General features: G+C 32.2%; 1 protein-coding gene across 1 annotated transcript in view; it reads left to right on the top strand.

Moving 5' to 3' along the window:
- LOC132718294 (dynein axonemal heavy chain 7-like) overlaps positions 1 to 5,509 on the top strand; it is an 89,691-nt gene extending 84,182 nt beyond the window's left edge. Inside the window, 5 exon segments of the mRNA XM_060701983.1 lie at positions 956 to 1,186; positions 1,759 to 1,911; positions 2,310 to 2,487; positions 3,159 to 3,262; positions 3,729 to 5,509. Coding sequence (XP_060557966.1) covers positions 956 to 1,186; positions 1,759 to 1,911; positions 2,310 to 2,487; positions 3,159 to 3,262; positions 3,729 to 3,935 — 873 coding nt within the window. The 3' untranslated portion in view covers positions 3,936 to 5,509.
- Positions 5,510 to 18,526: the final 13,017 nt, after the last annotated feature.

Below are 18,526 nucleotides of genomic sequence, written 5' to 3'. Positions count from 1 at the left end.
GTGGGTTAATTGTAAACTAAAGCCATATTCATCAGATTTTAATGTTATTTTACCTTTGTTGGGTTAATTTGTAAACTAAAGCCATATTCATCAGATTTTAATGTTATTTTTACCTTTGTTGGGTTAATGACTGTGTAAACTAAAGCCATGTTCATCAGATTTTAATGTTATTTTACCTTTGTTGGGTTAATTTGTAAACTAAAGCCATATTCATCTGATTTTAATGTTATTTTCCCCTCGTTGGGTTAATTTGTAAACTAAAGCCATATTTATCAGATTTTAATGTTATTTCCCCTTCGTTGGGTTAATTTGTAAACTAAAGCCATTTTACCTTGTACAAGATAAAAATCATTAAATGAAAACACTTGTTATGCTAGTTTAGATTATAATACTGATATATCCTTGGCTTCTTTCCCTTGTATATCATTTAGTTAGATAAAGTTTTATAAGTAGAAAACCTGTCTTTAAGTAGAATAGACATTTTTTTATGATATTCAAATAAATTGCAATTTTTTCAACTTCCCTTTTTATTGTAATTTAACTGAATATTTTATTTTATCTCTTTTAATCTCTTACATTGATGATATTTCCAGCAACTGAATTTGATTTAGTTTTAATTTAAATGCTTGAAATTGAAGATTTAACATTCTGTAGTTGAGTTTCTCATTATTTTAAAGTATTACATTGCCAGTGATGAATTAAAACCTCTTACTTCACAATAATTTTAAGAACTTCTCAATAAATTCAAGTTTAACCTCATTTTCAGATTTTAATCTTCAATATACCTTTAATTTACAGATTATGGTAATTTTAGTGTATTATGGCACTTAAAGAATACATTTTGGCATTTTAATTGCTTTGTTGCTTTTTTGTCGCTCTCATTCAAATTCTTCATTTTAGAGTTGAAAAAAAATAAGTGCATATTTTAATTGATTGAATGTAATGTTTTCTGCAGGCAAGAGCTTCATCAGGAGGTGGTCGCTCCACTGATGACATCGTAGATGAAGTAGCCGCAGACATCTTGTCTAAATTACCACCAAATTATGACACCGATGCAGCACTCCGTAAATTCCCAACATCCTACTCGCAGAGTATGAACACCGTGCTGGTGCAGGAAATGGTCCGATTTAACCGACTACTGTCTGTTATCCGTAGCAGTTTAGCAAACATAAGGAAAGCTATCAAGGTTAGATTTTTTTTTGGTGACAGATTTGTGCTACCTCTTGTGGTTTATAGATAGCATTAATGGTTAACCATACCATGCTTCTTTTGATTGACCTTTCATTGTCTGACCTTCCTTTGACTCAAATACTGAGGCCTAATACTTTGTCTGACCTTACTTTGGCTGACCTTACTTTGTCTGACCTTCCTTTGACTGACCTTACTTTGTCTGACCTTCCTTTGACTCAATTACTGAGGCCTAATACTTTGTCTGACCTTACTTTGACTGACCTTACTTTGTCTGACCTTCCTTTGACTGACCTTACTTTGTCTGACCTTCCTTTGACTCAATTACTGAGGCCTAATACTTTGTCTGACCTTACTTTGACTGTCCTTACTTTGTCTGACCTTCCTTTGACTCAATTACTGAGGCCTAATACTTTGTCAGACCTTACTTTGACTGAAGTTAATACTTTGACTCAAATAACTGAGGCCTTACTTTGATTTGGTACATCTAAGAATGAACATTCCTTAATTCTTGCAACGGGTTATTGACTAGAAACAGATAACAGATATTGTCATAACTTCACATTACAGGGTCTGGTAGTCATGTCAGCTGACCTTGAGGAAGTGACCTTGAGTATATTGAAGGGTAAAATCCCAGGCATGTGGATGAAGAGATCGTACCCATCATTGAAACCCCTCGGCTCCTACGTCAATGACTTCATGGCCAGATTGAATTTCTTGCAGGTATATATTATTTCTATTTTTAAAGCAGCCTTGAGCTTTTCTAAATGTTAAATATGTTATTTTTAGATGAATCATTTCATATTGTTGTCATAGCAAAAGAATTAAGGTGGATAAAATACATAAACAATAAGAAAACTCCTCAATACCTCTTATCTACCAGTCAGCTCTCTATATGTAAATTAGTAGTCATTTCTCAGCAAGACACAAGTGAAAAACGGGAAATATGTTTCACTGCAGTAACAAGTGAAAATATGGAAAATGAAAATATGCATTTTATTTCATCAATATTCTTTAATATTTCTTTTGAAAGTATATAATAAATATCCATCTTACTCTTAAACAGACTCAGCTATCTAAATCTTAGGGTTATACAATATTTTGTCTTATCATCATTACAGGACTGGTTTGACAACGACGCTCCGAGCATTTTCTGGATATCTGGATTCTACTTCACCCAGGCCTTCTTGACTGGTGCCCAGCAGAACTTTGCCCGTAAATACACGATACCGATTGATCTGCTCACATTTGATTACGAAGTGCTGGAGGATAAAGACTACACTACTGCACCAGATGATGGTAAAAATTTTATGAATACGATATTTATATGATTGGCCTAACATTATCGTCTATGAGTGAGTTTGTGAACCTGATCGTATAATGTCGCAGGTCAGCCATTGCTTCCTTGAGCAAGAAACTTTACACTCATTGCAGTACTGGTTGGTTCCAGGAACGGATTTGTGAATGTTTCAATAAGCTTATAGCTAGCTTACAACTCAATCATACTAAAATAAATTCATATAAACTATAAACTAAAGATTATCGGGATAGAGGGATTAGGGATTTTTGCAATATGCAGTTAAAACAAGGATTATTATAAATCAGAAATAAAATGACATGTTAAGTAAGTTTAAAGTTATCAAAATATCTTTTAAGATTTATATATGGTTGTTGGGTTGTTGGTGATAGTTGAAGCATAAGAATTGCAGCTATCGTTTATGCCTGTGTGATCGTAAGAGATGAAATAACTCATGTCTGTACATCTCTTAGCTCCAATAGGTGAGGTGGTTTTGACCCCTGGTATTGCTTTAAAGTTTGTAACACCGGAGGTAAGCCAAAATCATCGTTCCTGTTTTAGCACCATATGACCTATACTGTTTTGGTGCGCCATAAAACCAAACAAACAAATATTTGGTTGATATAAATATTTTACTATTCTGTGTATCATAATTGTCATGTTCTGGTTATAGGTGTGTACGTGAAAGGGTTATATGTGGAAGGCGCACGATGGGATCGTAAAACTCATTTACTTGGAGAATCCGAGCCTAAAATACTATTTGACCCAATGCCTGTGGTAAGATCTATTCAATATATGTAATATAGAGAAGTGAGAACGATATGAGATATATATGTAACCAAATTTTTTGATGTCTTATTTTTAAAGTGTATAAAGCAATATATCTGATGTCTGTAGTTTACAGAAGTATTGTTTCTGTTTTAAAAATGAATGATTCTATAAATAGAACCTGTATGAGAGCAATTTGTTTGTATTTTCTCTTAAGAATCTATGGTGCAAATGCAGAATCAATAATAAAAGTTTAAACCTTAGGTGATATAGCACATTATATCATGTAGGTCGTGGTTTGTTTTCAGATGTACTGGAATCATGACCAGGTTTCATTCTAAGTGATCAATCATAATTATCAGAACTTGTTTTTAAATATAAGTTTAAAGAAATTAAATTTTACTTACAAAACGTGCAACTTTTTTAATAAATTCTCAACCCAAATGTCATTAAATCATTTACTGGCTGTTTTTAGATCTGGGTGAAACCGTGCAAGAAACAGGACTTGGATGAGACCGGTGTTTACCACATTCCGGTGTACAAGACTAGTGAACGTCGTGGCGTGTTATCCACCACAGGACATTCCACCAATTATGTTATCGGGATGTTAGTCCCGACGGACAAACCCGAAGACCATTGGGTACAGCGAGGCGTGGCTTTACTCTGCCAGCTTGATAATTAAAGCTCGCAGAATCTAAAAATAGTCACTATATTTCCTCGAACAATTGTCTTGTATTGTTTGGATATAACCATTCTATTTTGAAAATTTATTCAATCATCAGTTAAGAAAAAATGAAATAGACATTTATCTTCCAAAATGTTTTCATCTTGAGAAATGAAATTTTATATATCCACACTACAGGGCACCCAATTGGTATTTGTTTTTGTCTATAAATAGAACAGAATGGATCACATTTCAATCCATTTTGGTGGAGTGACCAATATATTGATTTTATATTCATAATAATAATTTAAAAATGTACACTTTGAAAAACTTTGATAAATATATATATAAATATGTGATTTATATTGAAATGGACTTATTAATATATTTATTACTTTTGTTTTGTTCTTTTATTAAGAAATGCATTTATATATATTTTTGTGATACAATACACTCTGGACTTTATTTTCACAAGCTAAAACAACTTTTTACGTGGGTGAATGGCAGAATCTTTGTGTTAAATTTCACGAAGATAGAAATGCATTGTTGACTTTGTTTACACTATATAAAAATGTGATATATGTAATTATGTGCTATAAGTTAAATATCGTATTGACCTAGATATCATTCCGTCCATTGATTTATTTTGACAATATCGCGCAGTGCTTTATGTGAAACAAGTGGTTTTTTTTAGATTTTCTAGAGGGATATTTTTATTGTTGCTTTGTGATAACAGTATTGTTTATTGAAGCTTAATTATACGTGATGTTAGATCGAACAGTATTTGAAGTATTTTTAAGATCGGAACATAGTATTCAAATTGAAGTTATACATTCGCCAAAAGGAACATCTGAACTACGAGAACAAACTGCTGACCTTTTTATACTGGCGCAATCTGCTGCCTTCGAATATAAGATTCAGTAAAATCGTATGTAGACACTAATTAAAAATTAGGTATTATTGAAAAGGTATTATTTTCTGGGTTGGATATTGCCAAAAGTAACTTTATATTCTGATCACCGTGATATCCCCATTTTATATAATTAACGACAGAAACATAAATGTGATCGTATATGACTTTGTTATTGTTTGTTAGTCCTAACTTGTCTGTGATAAATTTTGTAAATAGATTTTTACATGTATTTTTTTTCTCTTTTTTTTATAGTAAAATCCATATTATGTTTAACAATAAGAGAAAGTATACATTTTTTTAAGTATTTTCATAGGAATATTTTGAAAAATGAAGTTTTGACTGCTGATGCTAGTTTATTAAGAACGGGGTTTTCCAGAAACGTATACATGTATTTGAATTGTGAAATCTGAAATTTTATAAAATTGAAACCTGTCACCCCCCTTGTATATAGACAGGACTTTATATGAAGGATTATTGGAATATTTCATTGCATATAAGAGGGGTGTTACAGGAAAATCGGCACTTGTTTCTAGTGATATTTTCTTAATATGCACATATGAGTTTTTATTTCTACATTGGCTAGCTGCTGAAAATGGAGTATTAATATCGTGATTGGTAAAGCCGTCCAGTTATCATGTTTGTATTTTTTAATGTTTTCTCAATAAAGTCTACAAATAAACTGTGTTTTTTCTATTTCTTGTTCTGTCAGGCAGGTGAGTCCATGACAAAATGTCCAGTTTATCTGAATAATTCATTAAAAGGTGATTCTTTCATAAGCAATCTCTAATAATTTATTTTTTTATATTATTGAATACATATCCACACTTTCAATTTTTTAAAAGAATAATACAAGGAAAGAGCCTGTTAGTACTTAAAGTCAGGAATTTATTAGAACCTAAAGTAAGAAAGGAGTCTGTAAGTACATAAGTAAGGAGTCTGTTAGTACATAAGTAAGGAGTATTTTAGTACATAAAGTAAGAAGTCTGTTAGTACATGTACTTAAAGTAATTAAGTTTGTTAGTACATGTACTTAAAGTAAATAAGTTTGTTAGTTCTTAAAGTAAGAAGCCTGTTAGTACTTAAAGAAAGAAAGCCTGTTAGTACTTAAAGAAAGAAAGCCTATTAGTACTTTAAGTAAGAAAGCCTGTTAGTACTTGAAGTAAGGGGCATGGTAATACTTAAAGAATGAAAGTCTGTTAGTATTTCAAGTAAGAAAGCCTGTTAGTACTTCAAGTAAGAAAGCCTGTTAATACTTAAGTTTGAAAGCCTGTTAGTACTTAAAGTAAGAAAGCCTGTTAGTACTTAAAGTAAGAAAGCCTGTTAGTACTACTCAAAGAAAAAGCCTGTTAGTTCTTAAAGAAAGCCTGTTAGTACCTAAAGGAAGCCTGTTTGTTCTTAAGTAAAAAGGCCTGTTAATACTTAAAGTAAGAAGTTTGTCAGTACATAAAGTGAGGAGCCTGTTAGTACATAAAGTAAGAAAGCTTGTTAGTACTTAAAGTAAAAAAAGCCTGTTAGTACTCGGGCAGGTGAGTCCATGACAAAATGTCCAGTTTATCTGACTAATTCATTAAAAGATGATTATTTCATAAGCAATCTCTAATATTTTCTTTTTTTATTTCATTGAACACATCCACAATTTTTTTTTAAAGAATTTTACAAGGAAAGAGCCTGTTAGTACTAAAAGTCAGGAATTTACTAGTACGTAAAGTAAGAAAGGAGTCTGTAAGTACATAAGTAAGGAGTATTTTAGTACATAAAGTAAGGAGCCTGTTAGTACTTAAAGTAAAGAAGTTTGTTAGTACTTAAAGTAAGAAGCCTGTTAGTACTTAAAGTAAGAAGCTTGTTAGTACTTAAAGAAAGAAAGCCTGTTAGTACTTAAAGAAAGAAAGCCTGTTAGTACTTAAAGAAAGAAAGCCTATTAGCACTTAAAGAAAGAAAGCCTGTTAGTACTTAAAGAAAGGAGCCTGTTAGTACTTAAAGTAAGGGGCAAGTTAATACTTTAAGTAAGAAGTTTGTCAGTACATAAAGTATGGAGTCAGTTAGTCCTTAAAGTAAGAAAGCCTGTTAGTACTTAAAGAAAGAAGTCTGTTAGTACTTAAAGTAAGGAAACATGTTAGTACTTAAAGTAAGGAAGCATGTTAGTACTTAAAGTAAGAAAGTATGTTAATACTTAAAGTAAGGGGCCTGTTAATACTTAAAGTAAGGAAGCATGTTAGTACTTAAAAGTAAGAAAGCCTGTTAGTATTTTAAAGTAAGAAAGTCTGTTAATACTTAAAGTTAGGAAGCATATTAGTAATTAAAGTAAGGAAGCATGTTAGTACTTTAAATAAAGAAGCCTGTTAGTACTTAAAGTAAGGAGCCTGTTATTACTTACTTACATATTAAAAGTAAAAAGCATGTTAGTACTTAAAATAAGCAGCCTATTAATACCTAAAGTAAGGAGCCTGTTTTGTAAGTACTTAAAGTAAGGAGACTGTAAGTACTTACAATTATGGAGTCTGTATTCAGTACTAAGAGTAAATAGCAAGTTTTATACTTAAGTAAGAAGCCTGTTTATTAGTACTTAAAAAAGAAGCCAATTTTTTAGCCTGCTTAGACCTGTTGAGCATGTTAATACTTAAAGTTATGGGTCTCTTGGAACTTCAAGTAAGAAGCCTGAAAATACTTAAAGAAAAGGAGCCTGTTAGAACTTAAAGCAAGGAGCCTGTTTAGAACTTAAAGCAAGGAGCCTGTTTGTACTTAAAGTAAGAAGCCTGTTCATACTAAAAGTAAGAAGTTTGATAATACTTAGAACTTCGTCTTTACAAGGTGTCTGTTAGTGCTAGGCAATGTCTTGCTATCGCAACTAGCGCAAGTTTCAAGTTTTATTTAATATATGCATTATAAAAAACCCATGAATATTGCACTGTGACAAACACAAATGTAAATATAGAAACAGTTACAAACAACTGCGACTTTCAAGCTTTACTGGTGGAGGAAGATCTCAAGAGCCACTTCATACATTATTTCAGGCTTGAACGGAAACTAGTAGAACCACCAAAGTTTCGTAAGCTAGCTCTGTTCAAAGCTTCCTCAGTTAAAGAAAGAATTCAAACTCCATATTCCCAGGATGGATTCTAACTTACAGCGAAGACGGGCAAATGGTTTGAAGTCAACAACCTTAACCACTTGGCCACAGAAGCCCCAATTTATGTGGAAAATTTTGTAAGTCATATATATATACGTGTATGTGTACATTTATTAAAAAAATCACTATCAAATAGTCTTGTACATCTGTGAGTAAGCTTCTTCCTCTGCAATTGGTGATTTTTCTGCTCGCAACATTCTCAGCGGCTTTTCAGGAATGGTTGAACAGTGCGATTGACGTTGAAAAGGAAGTAACAATCACGTGCACAAAGTCAAATTATCAAGTATGAAAGTAAGAGGTCTCACCCTTGTTTTGAAAAATAAATTTCTGTCTTGCTAAACCAATGGAAAAAAGTAAATGTGTTTCCAGTGTGCTTCACACCTTTCATCCATATTTTTGTATGTAAAACATATAATCTTGACTCCTTTCAAGTATTTTAAAAGGAAGTCTATCAGAAGGGCCACATAATTATGACGGAAAGAGCCCAGATGTTGGTCTTATCATCAAAGGGAAGTAACTATCACATAGTCAGATTTTAGATTATGAATGTTAGATTTGTCTCCCTCTTTTTGAAATGAATTTCTGTATATTGCTAGGCCAATGAAAAAAGTCAATGTGTTTCCTGTGTGCCCTTCAGCTTCAATCCATATTTTTGTATCTTGAACATAGTCTTTACCCTTTCTTAGTATTTTAAAAAGAATATTAAGTTACATCAAGTATTATTTTCACACTTTAGTGTATCTACAAGAAATTTCTGAGGGCAGTACATTTGGACCTGGTTTTATTTTAAAAATGAAGCTTTAATAAAATAACTTCAGAACGATATTTTATTATCGGCGTTTTTAATACTTTTATTCTTGAAACAAAATAATTACAAAAATTCATTTAGTAATCCTTATTCAAGAGCTAAATGATTTTTTTGTTTTAAAATGATGCAGATACATTGAGTTTTTTCAAATCCAAAAACAAATTTGCATTGAATTATTAATAAGCCATTTATATACAATCTCCCTTAAGACCCATGGTAAACTGCTGTTTTTTATATCATTTAAAGTCTGTTTTTAAATTAAGTGAAGGGTTTAGCTGGCAGGAGATACATGAGTCTTCTACCAATGATCAAGATGTGCTTACTTAATATTTAGCTATTACATTACCCATCCAGAAAAAGCATGGACGGTATACTTTTATGTATTCCAACTGTTTAAATTGAAATTTAGAGGAAGGGGGTGTTCAGCTCGCAGTGTTGAGCATTAAGCAAAGATTTACACCATTGACCAATGCATTACTTATGATTTTATTTTTAAAATGCATATGCTACTCATGTATGGGGGCCAATCTGTTTTGATATAATACTTTTCTTCCATATTTTTGTACGTAAGTTTTGACTTCCTTTCAAATGTTTTACAAGGAAGTCTACCAGAAGGGCCACACAAATAATTACGATGGAAGGGGCCAAGCAGTTGGTCTTATGATCAAAGGGAAGTAACTATCTCAAAGTCAATTTTTTATTATGAATGTGAGATTTGTCTCCCTCTTTTTGAAATGAATTTCTGTATATTGCAAGGCCAATGAAAAAAGTCGATGTGTTTCCCGTGTGCCCTTCAGCTTCAATCCTTATTTTTGTATCTAGAACATAGTCTTTACCCCTTACAAATATTTTAAAAGAAATATTAAGTTATATCAAGTATTATTTTCACATTTTAGCGAATCTACTTGAAATTTCTGAAGGCAGCATGACAAAGATTGTTTTTTCAATGAAAGTGTGTATATTGGAAGATTTTATTCATTGTTTCAAAAATATTTTGAACTAAAATGATACCAACTTCAAAAATATATGCTTTAAAATTGGTAATTCAACATTTTAAGAGCACACATACATTCGTTTGTTAATACAGAGACAGGAACCACATTGATTTTTCTAACATAGCCTTTGGAAAACAAAATTTCATTTGAATTCAAGGGAAACTAATCTTACCAGAAAATCTACATTGTCAGTAATCTCCCTTAGGTTCCTCATGAGTAAAATGACTTGTTTTTTTGTTTTTTTATTTTTAAAAAGTCTGTTGTAAATTAAGTGAGAATTTCATTTGAAATCAAGGGAAACTAATCTCACTTGAAAATCTACAAAGTAAATTATCTCCTTCAGTTAGGTTCCCCATGAGTAAAATGACTTTATCTTTAGATTTTAAAAAAGTTTGTGTTTCTCATTTACAAGATCATTGTCCTCCATGTGTTTTGCTGAAATGTTTCTTTTATAATAACTAAGTAAAAAAAGATGTTTTCATTCTATATATCTGAAAGCTGTAGCAAATATCCTACATCCCATTGAGAGATATGTTCAAGATCCATAAGTTTGTTTTTGTTTGTCACTAACCTTTTAATCTTGATCATGCACCTTGATGAGGACCATTTATAAGTCATGGTCACCAAATAGCCAATATTAACAGTGGCAGGGTCTTTCAAATAGAATTTGAAAGACCCTGATGGTGGTCATATAATAAAAGTGCTACCATCCAAAGCATTTGAAATTCAGGTGGGTATGTACAATTATTGTATCCTTATAAGCTTTGCCCGCCAGACAGGTCAAGGTCATTGTGACCTTCAAATATTAACAATGACCCCACGAAACAGAAATCCTTCCATCCACAGCCTTCAAATTTCACAGATGTATTCAACTTGATGCCCTTTACCCACAAGACCAACTGGCAGGTCCCAGGGTTAAAGGTCATGGTCACGTTACAAACAGCAAATATTTACTTTGGTCTTCTTCTACCCAAAGCAATGGATTTAACTTTAAACCATATGCATCTTCATTGGCTTTGCACGCTACACAGGGTCAAAGGTCAAGCTGGGTTTCTATTTCTTGTTTTGCATATTGACTAGGGCCATTAAAATAGGGACTGTGTAATAAAGGACACCGTTTCTTGACTAGGACAGTAAAATAAAAGATTTCATAACACGGACAGTTTAACAATGTGGACTGTATAATAAATGGGACTGTACAAAATGTACAATAACAACTGGGACTGTATTGCCACATGTTTTGTATATTTATAACATGGACTGTATAATAATAACTGGGACATATAATCATAACTAAGACCAACTGGGGCTGTATAATAACAATGACTGTGTGATAATAACATGGACTGTATAATAACAATGACTGTGTGATAATAACATGGACTGTATAATAACAATGACTTTGTGATAATAACATGGACTGTATAATAACAATGACTGTGTGATAATAACATGGACTGTATAATAACAATGACTGTGTGATAATAACATGGACTGTATATTAATAACTGGGACATATAATCATAACTAAGACCAACTGGGGCTGTATAATAACAATGACTGTGTGATAATAACATGGACTGTATAATAACAATGACTGTGTGATAATAACATGGACTGTATAATAACAATGACTGTGTGATAATAACATGGACTGTATAATAACAATGACTTTGTGATAATAACATGGACTGTATAATAACAATGACTGTGTGATAATAACATGGACTGTATAATAACAATGACTTTGTGATAATAACATGGACTGTATAATAACAATGACTGTGTGATAATAACATGGACTGTATAATAACAATGACTGTGTGATAATAACATGGACTGTATAATAACAATGACTGTGTGATAATAACATGGACTGTATACTAATAACTGGGACATATAATCATAACACAGACCAACTGGGACTGTATAATAACATGACTGTGTGATAATAAGATGGACTATATAATAACAAGTTTTGTATATTACTAACATGAGACTGTATAATAATAACTAGACCTATCACTGAAGGTGATTAATACCCCCACCAGCAACTCTGACTTTTTGAAAAAAAAGTAGTCTAAAGAAAAATTTGAAGACAAACTATCAACTGTGTACAAAGAAATATTTCAATTAATTGTAATCGCAACTGGGGTTGCTATACACCAAGTTTGATTACAATATCTCATTCCTAACTCTAGTTATTGTCCGGAAACAATTTTTCTATTTTTAGTAACACTTTAACGGTGACCTTGACCCCAGGGGGTCCAAATGCAATACCAACCCAGGTCTTCATGTAAGCTTCCTATACACCAAATTAGATAACAATATCTCATTCCTAACTCCAGTTATTGTCCAAAAACCATTTTTCTGTTTTTTGTAATGGTGACCTTGACCTTGACCCCAGGGGGCCCAAATGCAATACCAACCAAGGTCTTCATATAAGCTTGTTATACGCCAAGTTTCATAACAATATCTTATTCCTAACTCTAGTTATTGTCCGGAAACCATATTTCTATTTTTAGTAACACTGTAACGGTGACCTTGACCCTAGGAGGTCCAAATGCAAAACCAACCTAGGTCTTCATATAAGCTTCCTTTACACCAAATTAGATTACAGTATCTCATTCCTAACTCTAGTTATAGTCAGAAAACCATTTTTCTATTTTTCCTAACGGTGACCTTGACCTTGACCCCAGTAGGCCCAAATGCAATACCAACCCAGGTCTTCATAAAAGCTTGCTATACGCCAAGTTTGATAACAATATCTCATTCCTAAGTAAAGTTATTGTTTGGAAACCATTTTTCTATTTTTCGTAACGGTGACCTTGACCTTCACCCCAGGGGGTCCAAATGCAATACCAACCCAGGTCTTCATATAAGCTTGCTATACACCAAGTTTGATAACAGTATCTCATTCCTAAGTCAAGTTATTGTCTGGAAACCATTTTTCTATTTTTTAGTAACGGTGACCTTAACCTTGACCCCAGGGGGTCCAAATGCAATACCAACCCAGGTCTTCATATAAGCTTGCTATTCACCAAGTTTGATTACAGTATCTCATTCCTAAGTCAAGTTATTGTCCGGAAACCATTTTTCTATTTTTAGTAATGGTGACCTTGACCTTGGCCCCCGGGGGCCCAAATGCAATACCAACCCAGGTCTTCATATAAGCTTGCTATAGGCCAAGTTTGATAACAATATCTCATTCCTAACTCTAGTTATTGTCCGGAAACCATTTTTCTATTTTTAGTAATGATGACCTTGACCTTGACCCCAGGGGGTCCAAATGCAATACCAACCCAGGTCTTCATATAAGCTTGCTATACACCAAGTTTGATAACAGTATCTCATTCCTAAGTCAAGTTATTGTCTGGAAACCATTTTTCTATTTTTAGTAACGGTGACCTTAATCTTGACCCCAGGGGGTCCAAATGCAATACCAACCCAGGTCTTCATATAAGCTTGCTATTCACCAAGTTTGATTACAGTATCTCATTCCTAAGTCAAGTTATTGTCCGGAAACCATTTTTCTATTTTTAGTAACGGTGACCTTGACCTTGGCCCCAGGGGGCCCAAATGCAATACCAACCCAGGTCTTCATATAAGCTTGCTATAGGCCAAGTTTGATAACAATATCTCATTCCTAACTCTAGTTATTGTCCGGAAACCATTTTTCTATTTTTAGTAACGGTGACCTTGACCTTGACCCCAGGGGGTCCAAATGCAATACCAACCGGAGTTTCCACATAAGGTTGCTATATACCAAGTTTGATTACAATACCTCATTCCAAACTCTAGTTATCGTCCGGAAACCATGATGTGGACCGACCGACGGACCGACCGACCGACCGACCAACCGACAAGCTGACTCCTATATACCCCCCCTTAACTTCGTTTGTGGGGGTATAATAATTCTGGAAAGCAATATAATTACTGGAACTGTGGAGTGTATAATAATAACAAAGAACAAATATTACTGGTTAGGAGATAAAAAACTTTTAATATGTACATATTCCAACACAAGTATAATATAATTGTCTCTGATTTAAGGATAAGAAAGGCTAGGGATTTAACAATCCCAAAACGATATTAAGTGAAGACTCACAACAGTAATGTACAAGCAAATTGTCTGAACACATGCATGCTCTTGGAAAAACCGTCATCAAATCACAATGAAAAAATTGTCGGAACATGAATCATTAGTGTAAGAAATCGTTAGAAACAAAATGTTGCAACAGTGTTTACAAATGTGTTTGATAATATACTTTGAATAACTGACTTCTTTTTTGTTTTTTGTAAGAAAACAATTATTTTAATACTAGGTAACCTGGGTGACCTAAAAATAATTTTTTCTTCAAGCCAGACATTTTTTTTTTAATTCTACATTATTTTCATTGTTTCCCAAAATCATGCATAATTCAGCAGCTGAAAATTGTCTCATCCAATCAAACAATTGTATACATATATATGTGTGACATTTTTATTAGCCAATCAGAAAGAGTCTTATATAGTATGAGAAATATTTTAGCCAATCAAACAGAGACTAACAATTAAAATAACCAATCAAATATGATCTTACAAACTAAAGCACACAAAAGATTTGAAAAAATCTATAAACTATATATATCTCAAATTTGAAGCTGACTTTTAGGGTTAAAATAGTAATACAAAATCTGTAACCGATTTTAAATTCTGCAATTTGACAACAATTGTAATAATCATAAATTATATTTATCAAAACGATTGTGCTCTTTTGTGAAACAAGTTTATCTTACAGTGAAAATAGATGGGAAAAAAAAGTGAGAAGCCGCAACATTAAATTAACATATTGACTGTCACTTTACGCTTTAGTGCAGTAATGTGATAACTCCTTATATATTCATATAGGAGTTAATCCATTACTGCGCTAAGGTGACAACATTTAATTGACATTTCTGACCAGAGCAGTCATCGTAATGTAAAAAGTGCTGCAAGGAAAGTGCGTCACGTGTTTGAAACTCTTGTTACAGAAACATTGCGTCTGGATTATCTATCGACCTCTCAGTCAACCCTTAATCCTACTGAGACCAAAAGTGGATTTGCTTTCAATACCAGTGTACAGCCAGATCATCCTGCAAATCTGTGCAGGTCTTACCAGGCTCTATACTGTTGTTTGTAGCTCAGTTTGCTTTTTTTTGTATTTTAATATAAAAATCTATAAAAATTCAAATAGACTGCTAAAAATTCAAGCAGGGCAAATCCATTACGCTAAGAAATAACTTTTTTCATAAATTACAGAACAAACAAATCTTTAAAACAACAATTCGTTAAGTCTTTTCTTCACTTTTTTCCCCCCTAAAATTGCTTTGATAACATAATATTATAGTACCTCATCTTTTAATAATGTTTTACTATTAATCTCCAGATAGGAATTCTATTTCATACATGTAGGTTATCTGGTAACAGAACAGAATTTAGTACACTTTACAAAAATTTTAACATGTCTTAAAAATGTTCACATTTTTAAAAGAATGCACACAAAAATATTGTTTACTTTTCAGTTAATACAAATAAATTAGAAACCTAACAACATATTTATTTGAATCATACTTATAATTCATAAAATAATAGTACTGCATTTCTATTTCATTTTTTTTCCAAGTAATTTCTTCATTTACATTTTAACAATTTATATAACCACAATAATTTTGTTTAATATAAACTAAGTACAGCAAGTAAAAACTTTCAAAAAATCTACAACTTGACTACAATACACGGTTTAAATATAAATTAATAACTTATAAATACTGACAGAGTGAAGGGGGGTAGGGTAAAACAAATGGCAAAAACCTTGGCCAGCAAGGATCACCAAGAATAATAGGGGTGTACATATATAAATTCAGGACAAGATGACTCTTACAAAAAAAAAGGATAAAAAAAAGAATTATGTCCTTAAGTCTACTCACAGGCAGATAAATCCAGCTTCTCATTTCAAAAGATATTCTTACATGTTATGAAACAGAATCTGTTATACATGTATATCAATTTGTGTTTAAAGACCACCTCTGAATAAAGACCACCCTGTCAATAAAGGCCACTCTTCCCCAACCCTTCATTGATTAAATAGAAGAAAGTAACCTCTAAATGAGCCGTGTCATGACAAAACCAACATAGTGCGTTTGCGACCAGCATGGATCCAGACCAGCCTGCGCATCCGCGCAGTCTGATCAGGATCCATGCTGTTTGCTATCAGTTTCTCTACTTGTAATAGGGTTTGTAAGCGAACAGCATGGATCCTGATCAGACTGCGCGGATGCTCAGGCTGGTCTGGATCCATGCTGGTCGCAAACCCATTATGTAGGTTTTGTCATGACGCGGCTCAAATAAAGACCACTTGTCTATAAAGGTCATATGCAGTATGTCCTTTGGTCACAGGTTTGACTGTATATATGGTATGGTGATAACGATTTCTTTCTTTCTTTTTTCAACTTAAATATATGATAATATAGTAAGTGGTCTGTCAAGAACTACATACTGTCACTAGAGCGGCTGTCAAGATCTTGTAGCTATGACCTGCTGTCAAAAACTGATTGCAAAAGCCTGACAATCCCTATATGTACATAATACATGTACCTTAGCCTTTACGATGAAGAATTTCGTGAACAAATTTGTTCAACTTCCATTTATAAACAGTCTAAATAAGGAATGCTGGCTAGCAATCATTTAAATATTGTCAATTTAATACAAATAGAAAACTGGAATCCCTAAAAACCGCTCAAAACGACAAAATTGAAAATGTTGCTGGCTCGGTTTGATTGAGCCTGTTTATGGACAGTACTGGAAAGTGCAAGTTTCCTACGCAGTTGTGTTCAACACATAACTGGTAATATGAATTTGTAGTTTTATAATAAACACACTTCAATCACATTTCACTAGTACTTAATGCGTTCTTTTCATAATTAGAATAATGACTAAATTTATCTGCCCATGATAAGTGTAAGGAATACGAAGATTGGCAAAATAATTTGTCGAACTTATTACATTAATAAAGAAACAGAACCGGAAACAGTTTTAGCAACTGTTTAGTAACATCTGAAATATTACTTTGACAAAAGTGAATTCACAACTCCAATGGTAGAGGCCCAGAGAGGGTGTGAACATACCAAATATCCCAGACATCAGTCTATAAATAAACGTCCTTGGCTATGAAAAAAAACAACAGGAAATCTGTGATTTTGAAATACATAAGGATAAACAAGCAACTATGTTTTTCACAGAAATATTTTTTTAGGTTAATGGGTGATTGTAGCTTCAAGTTGATTCTTTTTATATAAACTAATATCAACAGTTTTTGATTATAGGAAAGAGAACAAATAGACTGGCATGCGAAAAATTAGAAATCACAAAAAACTTGGTAACAAAAACTAACAACAAGAAAAATAACAACCAAAAAGTCAATATCTAATGGTAATTTTTAAAACTTAATGATTATGTTTTGAATAATTTAATAATTTCATTCTAACAAAAATTTGTACACTAATATTATTGTGGGATTGTAATAAAAGTTTTCAATTTCAAGGTCAGAAAAACTAAATCACTTTCACAAGATTACAATGTACATGTATATTCATCCAAATTCTTCATTAAAATTAAAACAATTCCTGTTGTATGCAAAAAATTATGTTAATATTTGTTATTTCATAACAATGTACTCATTTATTATTTCAAAACAATGTAACTGGTTGTTATTTCACAACAATGTACTCGATTGTTATTTCACAACAATGTACTCGATTGTTATTTCACAACAATGTAACTAGTTGTTATTTCACAACAATGTAACTGGTTGTTATTTCACAACAATGTACTCGGTTGTTATTTCACAACAATGTACTTGATTGTTATTTCACAACAATGTACTCAGTTGTTATTTCACAACAATGTACTAGATTGTTATTTCTTAACAATGTACTTGGTTGTTATTTCAAAACAAATCTTAAAAATGTTTTATACACTAAAATATTGCAACAACGTGAAAAGGAACATTTTCCATTAGTAATAAAAGTTTTTACCGTCTATATTTATTTTGTTTTGATAAAACTTTAAGCGACAGCAGTAATTTATAGTTGACTTCGTGAACACAATTTAACTATTTTACGTGATCTTACACTTAAGTATTAAAGTACTTGCAGCATTAGAAAATATTAAGTAAAAGAAGGTACACACTTTATAAAAGTATAACATAACAGGCTAGCAGAACTGTGGTCAAAAAATATTGCACGTTTTAATACATTCTTGTTAATATTGTTAATATCGAAATATGTCAAATAAACTTGAAAAATAAATGCATTTATGAAATATGCATTTGCTAAATTCAAGCATAAAAAATTTGAAAGACAGAATATTTTTCTTCAAGTTTCACAACTCGTTTTCTAAGTACTGTTTAAACCACTGTGTGTAACAGGTAATGACAACTAGCTGATGAAATGGGTGTCTCATTTATGTACATTTTTCTTCCTGCATATCTTTACATTTTTTTGAAGACCAAACTAGATAACCATGTTTTTTTACCTTGAAATATGTATAATAAGGTCTTAGTTATCCCCCATAAGTGTCATATCTTACATCAATTGTTTACCTCATAATAATAATAATAATCATAATAATCATAAATTTACAATTTTTTTCTCATATGTTTACAATAGTAAGAAACATTTTTATCAACAAATTTCAATACATTTTGAAATAAGATTTTTGAATAACTTGTATTGAGGTATTTTCCAG

The sequence above is a fragment of the Ruditapes philippinarum genome, unplaced genomic scaffold (assembly GCF_026571515.1).
Source record: "Ruditapes philippinarum isolate M1 unplaced genomic scaffold, ASM2657151v2 ctg1573_1_1_1_1, whole genome shotgun sequence".
NCBI classification, from domain to species: domain Eukaryota; kingdom Metazoa; phylum Mollusca; class Bivalvia; order Venerida; family Veneridae; genus Ruditapes; species Ruditapes philippinarum.
This window is presented reverse-complemented; position numbering and strand designations above follow the sequence as displayed.